We start from the raw sequence: 16,138 nt of genomic DNA on the forward strand, positions 1-16,138 counted from the left end.
GGGCACATGAGGTGTGACTCAATTTAAGCGTATCTTTAAATTCCAAAAGAGAGCAGTTCGGTATCTGCTTGGACTTAATAGCAGAGCTCACTGTCAAGAAATCTTAAAAAATATAAGATACTTACTCTCCCCTCTTTATTCATATTGGAATCTATTTGCTTAGTACGCAAACATAAGACAGAAATGCCAAGTAGGCCGTCTCACAATTATTCACTTCGCAACGCAGTGATCTTTATCTGAAAACCCCTCGGTCCGAATTAGTAAAAAGCTCTATTCTATACAGAGCCAAAAAGATGCATAATCATTTGTCTTTGGAAATTAAATCAATTACTTCTTTTCCTCGGTTTCATAATACTCTGAAGGCGTACTTTCTGGAAAAAGCGTTGTATGCAGTGGAGGATTTTTTTCTAGGATAACTTTTTGGGTATCACACACATACTGGCTCTTTTTATATCTTAAAATAGAGAATATATTAATTTTTATTAGTAAATAAATTGCACTTTCATTCTGTATTTAATTAATTTACTGTTATTGACTATTGTGTTTATATTTATTGACATTTTATACATCATGATGTATATTGACCAGGTACATTGTTTTTGTACATTTATGCATGTATTTATTTTGTTTGTATATTTATTTTTATTTTTTCATTTTGTGTGTTTTGTTTTGTTTTGTTTTTATATGTTTTTCTTTTTATTAGCTTTGTCTACAAAATTTTGTAACTTTTTGACAATAAAGCATATGATTGATTGATCTTAAGGAAAAGGTACTGAATTTACGTAGAATTTTGGTTTTTTCGTTTGCTTGGAAGATTAAAGTCAACTGCACTAAAGAGACACAAAATTAAATGATAACGGCCCGAAATAAATTTAAAACTACATTAAATATCGTAAGAAAAAAAAAACTTGGAATGCCAGAAAAAGATACATACTTAGTCTTCATTTGCTTGGAATGAACGAAAATATCATACGTACATTTAGTTTTTGTTAAATTGCGTTTAACTACTTGGAAGAACCGAAATATTAATGGAATAAATTAAAAACTTAACTTTTGATCTTAAGAAAGGATATCTTGGACTTGAAGATATATACACTTTTTTACGGTCTGGAAGTAAAAAAAAAATTGTTTAAGTGAAGTTAAGGAACACAGTTTTTGGTTTCTGGATCTTATGGAAGATTACGTTTATTTAATAATTATAAATAATATTTTCAACTCTAAAAAATATTTTCAGATCTTAAAACAAAATCTTTTACTGCTTCTATTTAAGAAACTTTAAAGGAAAAAGGTTTGAATTTTATGAAGTTCTAGAATTCATTTGGCTATTAGTGAGCCTGGAAAAAATTTGGATCTTGCTGGATTGGAACTCGTTAAAAAAATACTTTCTGGTCTCTTTCAGACGCTTAAAAAAACGGTGAATTTTTTTTTTCAAGCAGTCGGTGGGTGCATCAGAAAAAATTAAAAATTATTTCAGTATTTTTGAAAACACATGTTTCAGCAACTACATGAAAAAAAAATTAATACCTTAACAACCTTAAATAACTGCTTTCGAAAGTCTGGAAAAGATAATTTCAGCTCCTTGAAAGCAATTACATTTTCAGGCTATTTCACAAGCTTTTCAAAACTAAATGCAGTAATTTTCTGTTATTGGTTTCACAAGTGCTTGTTACTTGTAAATACAAACAATTACATTTTAAGCATAAAAAAATCTAAAAATATCTTAGTCAACCACTTATCTATGTAAAATCTGTATTGTTGTGACAAATTCATAATAAGTTATAGCAAAAACCTATTTAGAAATTACTATCTCACATGCGCACAAGTTGAGAAATAAAAAATTACACTAATAATTTTGGTTTTTACATTAAAAATTCTCAAAAACTTTCGACAATTTCATTTAACCCTTATGATCTATTGGTAAGTTTTGATGTTACAAGTCTTTTTACTAATGTTCCTGTTGACAAAACTTTATATATTGTTTAAAATAAATTAGAGAATGATAATAATTTAGCAAAACGTAGAACGCTAAGCGTTAGTACAATTTTAGAATTTTTAACCTATTGTTTAAAAACTACTTATTTCAAATACAATAATGAATTTTATCAACAAAACTTTGGTATGGCTATGGGTTCTCCTCTTTTATCAATTTTAAGTAATATATGTATGGACAATTTTGAATCTGAAATTATTAATACATTTGATGAAAAAACCTAAAATATGGTGGCGATATTTTGATGAAATTTTTTTTAATATATCACCATAACGAAATAGATCTTATACATTTTTTAAATCACAATAACTCCAAAGATTCTACTATAAAATTTGCTCTTAAAAAGGAGGCTGATGGTCAGCTTGCTTTTTTTGATATTTTAATTAAAAAAGATTTACACAATTTTGAAACTAGAATTTACCGTAAACCAACTCATACTAATAGATATCTTAATTTGAATTCTAATCATCCAATAATGGTAAAAAGAGGAGTGGTTAAAAGTTTATATAACCGTGCAAACATTATTTGCAATAATCAATATTTAACAACTGAAAAAGATTTTATTAAAAATATCTTAATACAAAATAATTATCCCAAAGAAAGTTTGATAATCCACGTATAAAACTGAATCAACCAATTTTTACGACAAATCTTTATTCCAGGATTTTTCTGATAAGATAAAAAGAATTGGTAAAAAAATTAATATGAGAACTATTTTTAAATCACAAACACATTCAACAAAAACTAAACCTTTCATAAAAATTAATTTAATAAAAATGTAATATTTAATATAACTTGTACTTGTGGTAGATTTTACATAGGTGAAACCTGTATACCATTACCAAAAAGAATTAATGAACATAAATCATACATAAAAAACAATGATTTTCAAAAATCCAAAATTACACAACATGCAGTCGACAGTAACCATAGAATAAACTGGAATGCTTCCTTAATTTTAGCAAAAAAATCAAATTCAAAATTACGTAAACTAAAGAAAAGTGCATTTATAATGTTAAATGAAGATAAATGCTTAGCTACTTGTTCCGTTGATTTTAATACGTGGATTCCTTTGCTAAAAGGAGAGGTAGAACAAGTATTCTCAAAATTCATATATTCAATTTATATATTTTCTATCATTAATTTACATTAAGATCACCACCCTTTAATTTTAAAGAAGTAACCTTTGAATTTTTTGTTATCTTTCAAAACAGTTTGTCAAACTAATAATAAACCGTGAATTTATATAAAAAAAAGTATTTAAAGTATCGTCGAATTAGGAAGCAGTTCTGAAGATATTATATAGCAGGAAATTTGCATGATAAGTATATTTTGTTTATATTTTTAATTTAATTTTACTTTAGTTACCTTGATAGATAGATATAACTACCGAAACGTTGGTTCAAATTAGGTATTTTTTAAAAAGTAGGTTTTCTTGTTGTTTTTATCGTTTTTTAATTTTAATATTCATAACAAAATTAGGTAGGGTATTGAAAAGAAGAAACGAGCTAAGAGATTAATAGATTAAACCTTAGCTCCTAGATATATAACAAATCTATTATACCTCAAGTATATTAATATATTTAAAAGTTATTGAATATAAATTAAATTAGGTATATCGAACGGTATCATTATAGATTTGAGTTCATATTTCTTTTAAACACGTAAATAAGTCTATTTTCTTCTTCTTTTCAATTTTTTTGATCGTGTGAGATGTAATTTCTAAATTGATTTTTGCTATATGTGACGTAATACCAATAAAATAAGTAACTTAACTATATCTATTCCGGTAAAGAAAGTTCAATCGGGTAACTCTAAAGTTGTTATATTTATCTAATATCACTACAGAAATTTTCTATATTGTATATATTTATTTAGGGTATTTAAGGATTATTAAATCATTAAAAATTTAAATACCTGGTTCTAAATCAATACTTCTACCTCCTTTTTAAATCTCTTTATCAAAAAATTAACCATCATATATATTGCATGTAATTTATTTTAACCATAAACGATTTTAATTATGCATTTTTAAACCATGGTGCGATTTACCATTACGATCAATCCATATGTTACGTGAATATCTACCGATGGTAACTATTTACAGTTTATCAAATTTAAAGTTAACCAGATCGAATATCAAAAAATAAAATAAGAGGTGTTTTAATTTGCCTTCTCTAAAACCAAATTGGAGATCCTATATTATATTATATTTATTAAGAAAACTAATAATTATCTCTTTCACTAGTCACTTAATAGAACTTACCTAAACCATCTTTTTTTATTATTTTAACTAGACATGTGGCACAAAAGGGTAAATTAAAGTAATCTCTATAAAACCGTTCTACAATTCATCTAAATAACCGAACCGTCAACGCTAATTCCTTAATTTCCTACGTAATTTCCGGCAGACATAGTCCGCGATTAGTTTTCCCAAAATTAGCTGTGATTAGCAGTTTTGTTTCAATTGTCTGCGGTCAAGATAAAGACGAGATTATTCGGGGCCAGAGCTCAGAGATTGTTTCGAAATTAATTCGGACCGTGGCAGCGTCGGGAAAGCTTATCGAGGAAAACGGGATTACCGAACGGAGGGCCTAGCTGCGGTTAATGTTTGGAAACACAATGGCTCTAATGGGAGTTACCCAGGATCCACCCGACAAACTTAGCAATACCGCGAACTTCCAAGGAGTTGCTAAATATTGACGGAATAGGTGGATTAGTTTCGAGTCTTTGTTGATTATAACTATTTCCACTTTTGGGAGAGAACTGATTTTTTTGCTATTAGTTCCTAAAGTTTCCGGATATCTATAGAGAGAAAACAAAGGTTGAAAACTTTGGGCTTGTTAAGCTTCTTTCTACTTTTACAAAGATTATTGAGTGCCTAATGAAAGAGAGAATTATTAGATTTCTTAATAAACATAATATAATATCGGAACTCCAATTAGGTTTTAGGAAAGGCAAATATACCTAGAAAGCTATACAAAAAATAATTTATATATATTATAATTCTGAGCCGTTATAATGTGTATTGATTTTGATACGGCATGTCATTAGACTCTATTTTCCAAATTAACACTTTATAGAATAAGGAGTCAAACTTTTGATTTGCTGAGTACCTATTTAAAGGGGAGAAAACACCAGGTAAATGTTGATGGAAATCCTCTCTTATTCACCTTATACAGTGCATCCGGAAAGTAGCGGACAAATTAAATAAAAATGAAATGGACTGTTTCTGAAATAAATGCCCGAACCCATCGGTTTTAATATTTTAGGTTTTTCTACGTGGAAATTAAATATACACTATATTTTATCAATATATTTTTTATATGGAAACCACCATTTTTTAATGTAGAATCAGAAAGAACGCATTTTTTATACAAAGGATATGATACATGGTACAATAGTGGTTACATAAGCAATTTTGAACGAAAAATGATGATAAAATATAAAATTCCTTAAACTGAGTCAGTAAGTTATCCTTGTGTTCACGTAAATAGTTAAAATGGGATGGTCATGTTAGAGATGTAACAACGAAGATTAAAGGGTCTACTTTTTGTCTATTAATACTCTATAGTGCGTTTGTTCAAAGTTACTTAACATATGGTTCATCGAGTGGGTGAAGTGCATTTAAGAACTTTAGCCACGATTGAAAAATGGAAAATTAAAATCATCTATGGTAAAAATAAATTATACCCAACAGATTATTTTTGGATTGTTAGCTGTTGGATATGCGTCAATTGTACTGTTTCGAGATATTCAAAAACATACAGAAAAATAAAATAAATATAAACTTAAATGGACATTAAAATTTTTAATGATATAATAAACCACAAATGCCTTAAATAAACATGCGATATAGGAAATTTATTTGGCGTTATTGCATAAATATAAAAATTTTACCGTTACCGGATTAAACTTTTTTTACCGCAATAGACATAGACATTGCCTAATTGAGATATTTTTAGATTTTCTTTTTTGTATGCTCAATATGAATTTGCTCGTATTTTGTGCAGTTATCTATTAGCTGTTTTAATGTGCGTGCCATTTTGTTTGTAGAGTTTAAAAACTGCTTCAAGGGTCTTAAAATGTGCAAAAAATCGGCTTTTGAAGAAATTAAATTTATTTTTCCTTTCTTAGAAGCAGTTTTGTTAGGCAATTCAAGGATTTACTTTTTCCCTAGCAGTTTGAGAAAAAAGTTATTTTTTATTTTTTCTGAGACATTTTATGTGTCCCTGGAAGTACACGGAAGAAATCAAAAAATATTTTTCCAGGTACATCTAGACAGTTGTACTCGAGGAACATTTCTGTATCTCCCACAAAATACAGAACGTTCATGCAATTGTTCATTTTATATAATTATTTATTTCTTCCTGGTACTGGAGCTCAAAGTACATTTTCCAGGTATGTTAAGTTTTTTCTCTTAAGATATTTAATGTACTTTTTAATTTATTTTGCCCGGTATTCTTTAATGTTCTTTCTTCAATGCAGTTAAATGTAGGTTTCCTTATCTCCAGCTGTTTGGTTTATCCCAGGCAATTGACGTTTTTCTACATCTTTTATGCATCAAAAATGCCATATCTATGACCTTGCGGATGGTCTCGTTGGATTCAGAATGGTGAAACTAAGACAAAACTGTTGAAATTTTCCCCATAGCTCCCATAGAAGCCGAGATATCGGCCTTTAAAGTTAGGTTTTTTTCATTTTTCGGGTATACCCCCCCGTTTGGATTTTTTCAGAAAATGTTTTTTTTCGAATTCGAACTAACTATACCAGCGGATTTTTCTCATTAAGTAGATCACGAAAATACCGGGTTATAACAGGATTCAATCAAAAATAGGGGAATGAAAGCACTTTGAAAATTTGGAAATTGTCACTTTTTGACCTCGTTTTTGAGGCCAAAAATGGGCATCAAAAATGCCATATCTCAGCTATCGTAAGAGCTACGAGCTTGCGGTTGGATTCAGAACGACGAAACTAAGACAAAACATTTAGAATTTTCTCGATAGCGTCCATAGAAGCCGAGATATCGATATTCAAAGTTTGGAATTTTTCATTTTTCGGGTATACCCTCCCGTATCGAATTTTTTCACAAAAATTGATGTTTTTTGAAATCAAACTAAGTATACCAGCGTCTTATTTGGGTCACCTAGATTACGAAAACACCGGGTTATAATAGGATCCGAGCAGAACTAAGGGAATGAGAGCACTTTGAAAATCCTGAAAAAATCGTTTTCGACGTCCTATTTTGAGGCCAAAAATGGGCATCAAAAATGCTATATCTCGGCTATCGTAAAAGCTACGACCTTGCGGATGATCTCGTTGAATTCAGAACGGCGAAACTAAGACAAAACCGTTGTAATTTCCCCATAGCTTCCATAGAAGCCGAGATATCGGCCTTTAAAGTTTGGGTTTTTTCATTTTTCGGGTATCCCCCCCATTTGGATTTTTTCAGAATTTTTTTTTTCGAATTCGAACTAACTATACCAGCGGCTTCTTCTCATTAAGTAGATCACGAAAATACCAGGTTATAACAGGATTCGATCAGAAATAAGGGAATGAGAGCACTTTGAAAATTCGGAAATTGTTAGAAAATACCGGGTTATAACAGGATTCAATCAAAAATAGGAGAATGAAAGCACTTTAAAAATTTGGAAATTGTCACTTTTTGACCTCGTTTTTGAGGCCAAAAATGGGCATCAAAAATGCCATATCTCAGCTATCGTAAAAGCTACGAGCTTGCGGATGGTTTCGTTGGATTCGGAACGACGAAACTAAGACAAAATAGTTAGAATTTTCTCGATAGCGTCCATAGAAGCCGAGATATCGATATTCAAAGTTTGGAATTTTTCATTTTTCGGGTATACCCCCCCGTATCGAATTTTTTCACAAAAATTGATTTTTTTTTAAATCAAACTAAGTATACCAGCGTCTTATTTGGGTCACCTAGATTACGAAAACACCGGGTTATAACAGGATCCGAGCAGAACTAAGGGAATGAGAGCACTTTGAAAATCCTGAAAAAGGCGTTTTCGACGTCCGTTTTTGAGGCCAAAAATGGGCATCAAAAATGCTATATCTCGGCTATCGTAAAAGCTACGACATTGCGGATGGTCTCGTTGGATTCAGAACGACGAAACTAAGACAAAACCGTTGGAATTTTCTCGATAGCTTCCATAGAAGCCGAGATATCGACATTTAAAGTTTGGAATTTTTAATTTTTCGGGTATACCCCCCCGTATCGAATTTTTTCACCAAAAATTGATTTTTGTCGAAATCAAACTAAGTATACCAGCGTCTTATTTGGGTCACCTAGATTACGAAAACACCGGGTTATAACAGGATCCGAGCAGAACTAAGGGAATGAGAGCACTTTGAAAATCCTGAAAAAGTCGTTTTCGACGTCCGTTTTTGAGGCCAAAAATGGGCATCAAAAATGCCATATCTCGGCTATCGTAAAAGCTACGTCCTTGCGGATGGTCTCGTTGGATTCAGAACGGCGAAACTAAGACAAAACCGTTGGAATTTTCCCGATAGCTCCCATAGAAGCCGAGATATCGGCCTTTAAAGTTTGGGTTTTTTCATTTTTCGGGTATACCCCCCCGTTTGGATTTTTTCAGAAATTTTTTTTTTTTTTTTCGAATTTGAACTAACTATACCAGCGGATTCTTCTCATTAAGTAGATCACAAAAATACCGGGTTATAACAGGATTCAATCAAAAATAAGGGAATGAGAGCACTTTGAAAATTCGGAAATTGTCACTTTTTGACCTCGTTTTTGAGGTCAAAAATGGGCATCCAAAAATGCCATATCTCGGCTATCGTAAAAGCTACGTCCTTGCGGATGGTCTCGTTGAATTCAGAACGGCGAAACTAAGACAAAACCGTTAGAATTTTCTCCATAGCTCCCATAGAAGCCGAGATATCGGCCTTTAAAGTTTGGGTTTTTTCATTTTTCGGGTATACCCCCCCGTTTGGATTTTTTCAGAAACATTTTTTTTTTTGGGATTCGAACTAACTATACCAGCGGATTGTTCTCATCAAGTAGATCACGAAAATACCGGGTTATAATAGCCAAAAGTTTCTCTTAAATTATTTACTAAAATATTTCAGTTTAATATATTTAATCAGATTAGAGAAGCGAGGGAAAATATTAAAATTTTATAAACAATTTATTAACATTGAAAAAAAATATAAAGAGTTAAAAAAAAGCATTTTCTTAACTCAATTACAAATTTTTATAACATCAATTAGGTTCGCCTAAGAATCCGTAAATCGGATCTTATAAAGTTGTGCAGAATTATTAAGAAAATATTAATTTAATCAAAAGAATTATACCAAATATTTACTATTTATGAAAAAGTTAATTAAATGGTTAAGTTGTTAAATACATTTCAGGAAAATAAATATAATTTGTAGTTGATTCTCTCATTTTATTCAATTTTATTATTCTTTAAGAGAGCATTAATCAGAAACATTTAAAAATAGGCATTGGAAAATAAACGCAGGTCGAGAAGAAAATGTGGGTTGTTTAATTTAAGTATTATGTAAAAATATAAAAAAAATAATGACAATAAAAAACCTTAATTACAAGAAATGTTTCTGACTAATATTATGTTCAATATGATAATTTTTTAGAACGATAAAGTATATACAAATTATGTAACAAAAAAAATAAATATATGAATGATATAATGAATATATGAATGAAATAATGAATAAATAAAGAAATATGATGAAATAAAAATTCTAAATTTAATTTAAATACTTACTTCAAAGGGTTTTAAAAAAAGAATCACAGATGAAATTAAAATGAATTTTAATTTTCAATTTGATTCTTTATTGATCAAAAAAAAAAATGTGATATTATCAAAAATTTAATGAAGGATTAATAAAAATTACGCACTAATAAATTCGTAAATCATATCCTATAAAGTTAAGCATAAATAATATAACAATTATGAATTTATTAAAATAATCAAAACAAATCATGCAAAATATTTACTAATAATAAAGAAGTAATATGGTTAAATTGTTAAATAAAACTCAGAGAAATAAAAGTAATTTGTAGTTGGTCCACAAGTTTTGTATTTCGTATTATATAATATTTAATAAACCCTTATTTATGGTAATATTATTTATTTAGTGTAGTTCACATTTTCAAGTGCTATCGCCAAAGTAGTGCAATAATTGGAAATAAATAAACAATTTTCTTTAAAAATTACTTAACGGATGTCTTGACCTATAAAGTTATGCACAAATATTAATTATAAGTATAGAAGTAATAAACAAAAAATACGTGTTATTAATCACCTATAAATAATTCTCTAGAAGCTTGAATTCAATTATTTACAAACTTATTTTAATTTTATATTTTTAATCAGAATGGGGAAGTGAGTACAATTATAAAAAAAAATTTTAAGACTTAAAAAAAGAGAATAAAACAGCGTTTTTTAAACCCTACAGTTTTTGAAATATTAATTATATTTGCCTAAAAATCCATAAATCGTATGCTATAAAGTTATGCCAAATAAAAAATTTATTAAATAAATTTCAGGAAATAATTAATTTTAATGAGTTTTTTAACTTTATAGCTTATAATTCAAAATGATGTATATGTGGGTCCTTAAATCTTTGCACAGTTAATATTTTTAAGTATATATATTGTGATTTTGCAATTGATTTTTGTTGTGTAATTTTATAGGCTACGACTGAAGCTTACGACTAAGGCTTTTCTCCTATAGAAAGATTACGCAAAAATAACGCAATAATAACTAATTTTAAACCGTAATATATAGAGAAAAACTTGTAAATGTACACTCGACAAATAATTCGTCGCACAAAAAAATTAATATAGATTATGTAACCAAAAAATATGTAAAATTAGGGATCTAAATTACCCTATTTCAAATATTATATTTAATTATTTTAGTGAGGACCAAACAGGAATTTTAAAATTAATTTAAAAACGGGTTAAAGTGTTTTAAAAAAATCACAAATAAAATTGCAATAATTTTTAATTTTTAATTTGAGTATTAAGAGGTCGAAAAATGACAAACAAATGTGATAAATAGAAATTACGTAATAATAATTGTCCGAAAGTTTAAATCTAATTATATTCAAAATTATTTTTATTTTTTTTAAAAAAAAACAGGGAAGTGATTGAAAATTATTAAAATTAATAAAAACTATATTCAAATAAAAAAAAATAAAAAAGTAGCGTTTTCTTAACTTATGCATATTTATACAATTCGTAGATCGCATTCTATAAAGTTCTGCCAAGTAATTACTATTAAAAAAGATATTAAAATGTATAGTTTATAATCATTAGAATATATGGTTTATTCTTTAATTTTCTACAAGTTTTGTATTTATCATTATAAATTATTTAAACCCTTCATTTTTTAAAATTTTATTCATTTAGTACTTGGCTCAAAATTTTTGTTAAAAGTGTCTTACAATTTTGGTTATAACCGATAAAAACCTTATATAGATGCCAAAATAGTTCTATATATGAAAATTACTTATAAATTTCAATTAAAAATTATTCAAACGTGAGTCGTGACCTATAAAGTTGTGCACATTTTAATAAGCATATATAATGCGATTTATGAAGTTTGAAAGCATACTTCAAGGGTTCATAAAAAAAATGATGGGTAAAACGTAAATGATTTTTTGAATATTAAAAAGTAAAAAAAAACAACAAAAATTTCTGTAAATTGAATAAGTGATAAATTAAAATTGGTATTAACTGGCCTCGCTGGTAAAAGCTAAATTATTATTTAAATTTATTCAAATAAAAGAGATTCAATTTAAAAAACATTATACCGATTGGATATGGAAACTATACAGGAAAAAAGCGACTATGGATTAACTAAAATATCCATTTTGGATTAATTTTTTTTTCAATTGCATTTAAAAATCCTTTTTCCCAAATGAATTTTTGTTTGACGTAATAACGATTCATGTAAATATTCAAATTTGGCATATGAATTATTTAAATTAATTATACTGTTCAATATTGGCACTATTAATTATTATTGTAAAAAGGTAATAAATTTTTAGATTTTCCTATTGTCAATATATCCAACTGAAGTATATCAGGCAAAAAAAAACTCCGGAATCGCTCGTACATGTTAAACGGATAAAACATTTTTTTTTAATCGAGGGGTGAGAGGGGATGGGAGCGTTTAATGTTTGGTATTTTAACGAATTTCCATAAAACACAAAAACGCTCTCTGTGCCATTTATATCTTCCTGTTCGCCATGACTCGTCAGACTTGGGATCCGTGTAAAATGGAAACAGGGAAAAATTGAAACGAGACAATGGAAAATGTACAATTTTTTTGTTTTTTTAAACCTTGAAAATTTATGTTAATATTTAAAATAAAAAAAGGTAAATTGGGTCAGAGGAATTAGTGTTGAAATATTCCTGAGAGTGACTACGTTCGAGTTAAACCGATAAATATTTTGTCATGTATTACTTAGTTGATTCTTAGGAAATATGGTAATTAATTGGAAAAGCATTAATATTAGTTTGCGTTTTCCATATAAAATTATAATGAATAAATAATCCATTTTTTTTTAAGTTTATGTGATCAAATTTTGAAAATTGTGCAAAAATTTCTGCACCTAGTTCTTAAAATGTAGTTATTAAATAAGTCAAAGAAAATAAATTCAAGATACGTATATATGTTAGTTATACATAACATTTTGGTAGACAATTTGCCATTTATTAGCTAAGATATATGCTTCATTTAGACAGACTGATATAATATGCATCATTTAGACGTTACTATCATTGTCACATGAACATATGGAGAAAGTTTTCTAATTAAAATTATAATATGTGAGTCATGAGGAAATAGGTTATGCTTGAATAAATATTTTAAAATGTATTCTTTTTAAACCGTCAATGTAGCAAAAAGTTGATAAAGTATGCAAACAACTATATGCCTAATTAATTTTTGTTTTTTTGTTCAAAATCCATATGAATTCTCGATTAATTCGTTAATTTAAATTTAAAAATTATCATGAAAGACCTAAAGGCTTAAACAATAACTCTTTAAAAACCCTTGTAAATATTTTTCATATTTAAAACCCATATTAACCGACGTGAACGAAATAAAATTCCGGCATTTTTCCCGCGAGTTTATCCCCCGTTTAGTGCCGAATTCCCGATCGATCCCCGAGGAAGTGGAACCAATTTAAACTTTACGAATATATTCCAAAAAGCCTAATAAATAGCCAATAATGGGAAAAGTATAAGAGGATAAGGGATATCCATACGTTTTACCTAAATCCTTTGCGCTGTATCCAAATTCCCGCTGAACATTTAGAGAAAACTTTTAATTTATTTTGGTTTTAAGGATTTAAATTTACAGCGCCGCTTAGGATAAGTCTTTTCCTTCGAAATCGATTTTAATCTTATTAAAAATCATTATTTTAAGAAGTATATTTACATTTCAGATATGGAGGCTATGGCAATGGCTACGGATCACAATATGGAACTGGTTCCAGTAGATCCAGATATCCTTCTACATACGACTACGATTCTGGATATAGATACACAAGTTACCTCTATGGTAGACCTTCTACCACCACTGATATCCCTAATAAAGGATCTGAAAATGATTCGGCTAATAGTAATACCATGAGTCCCTCACAAGGGACTTCTGGTGGTGGAGGGAGGAAGTAAGGGATGAAAAATTCGTAGTTAATTATGTGTATAGAATTAAGTTTAAATTAATGTTTTATTTAAAAAAAGTTGTGTCTATCATGCCTAATTATTTAATAATAATAATAAGTAACACTAATTATTTAAGTCGTGAATATTTGCATATAAACAATTTGTAATTAAAATATTATTGCAAGTTTACATAAGATTGCTGTTTCAGAATTCGTGTTCCCTTCGATTTGTAAATAAATGTCCAAACAATTTATATAAAATTTAAATTTTTATTATTTTTTTAATTTTGCGATACTGTTTTAGTTAAAAATTATTATTACTTTAATGAAAAAAATATTTGCTTAAGTTGAACAAAATGTGTTAAAAATAGGTTATATTATTGTTTTTTCGATATTTGATCTAAATTTTGTAAAATTTAATATGAGCTAAATAAACTGGCTTTTTAAAGAATCTTGATGTTTTTTTTTCACATAAAAAAATATTATTCATAAATTGGAAAAAAAAAACTGAAAAAAAGCGTAACAAACATTTTTAATTTAATTAAAAGTTTTGGAATTAAAAGCAAATATCAAAGCGTTTTTTTTATTAAAAAAAACGAATTTTTCCAGCAAAAACCTAAATTTTCATTGGCATATCAATTTCATAATAGCCCTCGCTGCTACAAAATTTGTTTCATGTTAAATAACCGAATTGATATTTATTTATTTTCCTCTAAAAACTAGTTTCTATTTTATCTCTCTCGCTCCCATTTATGATAAATGAGAATATTATCACCGCGCGGTCGGATATTATATAATTATTATTTGATTATTCCGCCCATCGCAGTACCATACGTTCATGAATATACATGCAGGCTAATGATAATGCAATTATCGGGGATAAATTAATGATTAATTATCACGGTGCCGGACTAAAGGCTTAGATTTGGATAATAATTTACTGAAAATGCTTAGGTGGTTGGTATTGACAACGATTTTATTATTTTTATTAATGGAAAATTAGTCAAAGGGGTACAAAATTAGTAGAGCAAATCAATAAGAATCATTGAAAAAATTGATTCAATTTATACAAATTATTATCAGGTGCCAAAAATAAAAATAAAAATTGTTATGATTTTTTTAAATAAAATTGTAATAAGAAAATCACATGGTAAAAATTGTTTTGGTTTATTTATCCGTTAATAAGTCGTTAGAAGAAATTGTTAAAACTCTCAAAGGCTCGTATTATCTACAAATCCATATTACGTATAAGTAAATTGTTTTAGGATAGAAAATTTGTATTGATTACAGTTTACAAAAACATATTGGGAGCAGAAATGCAACTAACAATAAATGCTTTCCAAAATTTTTGTAAGAAATTGTTATGATTCGCATATACAGGGTGATTTTTAAGTTGAAACTTTTTTTTAACTGTGTATAGAACTCGGTAAAATACACATTTTTTTCAAATAACTTTTTTCGATACACTCAAAAACAAGGGACATACAGAATAAAAAAAGTGAATATGGGTCTGTTTTTCATCGTCTGTTTATGTGTAGTTTTTGCTCGAATTTTTGTATTATCGATCACGCATTGTACCGATCAGTTAGTCTTAGACACTTTTGGTTTATTGCTGTTAATTTTAAATTTGCAAATCCTAAAAATGGCACATCGTTATGAAAACAATCAACTTGTGGATATGTTGCTTATTTATGGAGAGTGTCTTCAAAGTGCTGCTGCTGCTTCGGTATTATACGTAGACCGCTTTCCTTTGCGGAATCATCCTACACCCAGAAGTTTCATAAATCTTATTCAACGGACTAGGGATCCTGGCGATTTACGGGAACATCGTGGAGGACATGCAGGAAGAGGACGGAGACCTGAAAATGTTCATCATCCATGAATAAGTCAAACAAAAGTATGGACAACATTGCGCGAGAATCAATTTAATCCCTTTCACGTTCAACGTGTCCAAGCGCTACTGCCTGAAGACTTCCCTCGCAGAGTTCAGTTTTGCGAATAGTTCCTACAACAACATGAAAATGATCAACATTTTTCAAACAAAATTTTAGCCATGGATGAGGCAACATTCACCCGAAACGGAATTAACAATTTTCGAACTACGCATTTTTGGTCTGTTGATAATTCCCATGCAATTCGCAGAATCAATTTTCAACACCGCTTTTCTGCTAATGTGTGGGCAGGAATTGTGAATGGGATACTTGTTGGACCATTTATCTTACCAGACCATTTGACGGGCGATGTTTATTTGGACTTTTTGCAAAATAATCGGCCTGTTCTGTTAGAAGACGTGCCAATGAATATCAGGCAAGCTATATGGCTCCTGAAGGATGGAGAACCTGCCCATTTTAGACGAGAAGTGAGTGAATTTTTGGATATAAGCTACCCAAATCGGTGGATTGGCCGAAATGGACCAGTTGCATGGCCACCAAAAAATCCATGTGACTTTTTTTGTGGGGGTAT

At 28.9% G+C, this 16,138-nt stretch overlaps 1 protein-coding gene across 1 annotated transcript in view; it reads left to right on the top strand.

Annotated features, from left to right (window-relative positions):
* LOC126733929 (uncharacterized) overlaps positions 1–14,032 on the top strand; it is a 36,479-nt gene extending 22,447 nt beyond the window's left edge. Inside the window, exon 6 of the mRNA XM_050437416.1 lies at positions 13,457–14,032. Within this exon, the coding sequence (XP_050293373.1) occupies positions 13,457–13,685 (229 nt within the window). The 3' untranslated portion in view covers positions 13,686–14,032. The remainder of the gene's footprint in view (positions 1–13,456) is intronic.
* Positions 14,033–16,138: the final 2,106 nt, after the last annotated feature.

Source organism: Anthonomus grandis, chromosome 3 (assembly GCF_022605725.1).
Source record: "Anthonomus grandis grandis chromosome 3, icAntGran1.3, whole genome shotgun sequence".
Classification (NCBI taxonomy): Eukaryota; Metazoa; Arthropoda; class Insecta; order Coleoptera; family Curculionidae; genus Anthonomus; species Anthonomus grandis.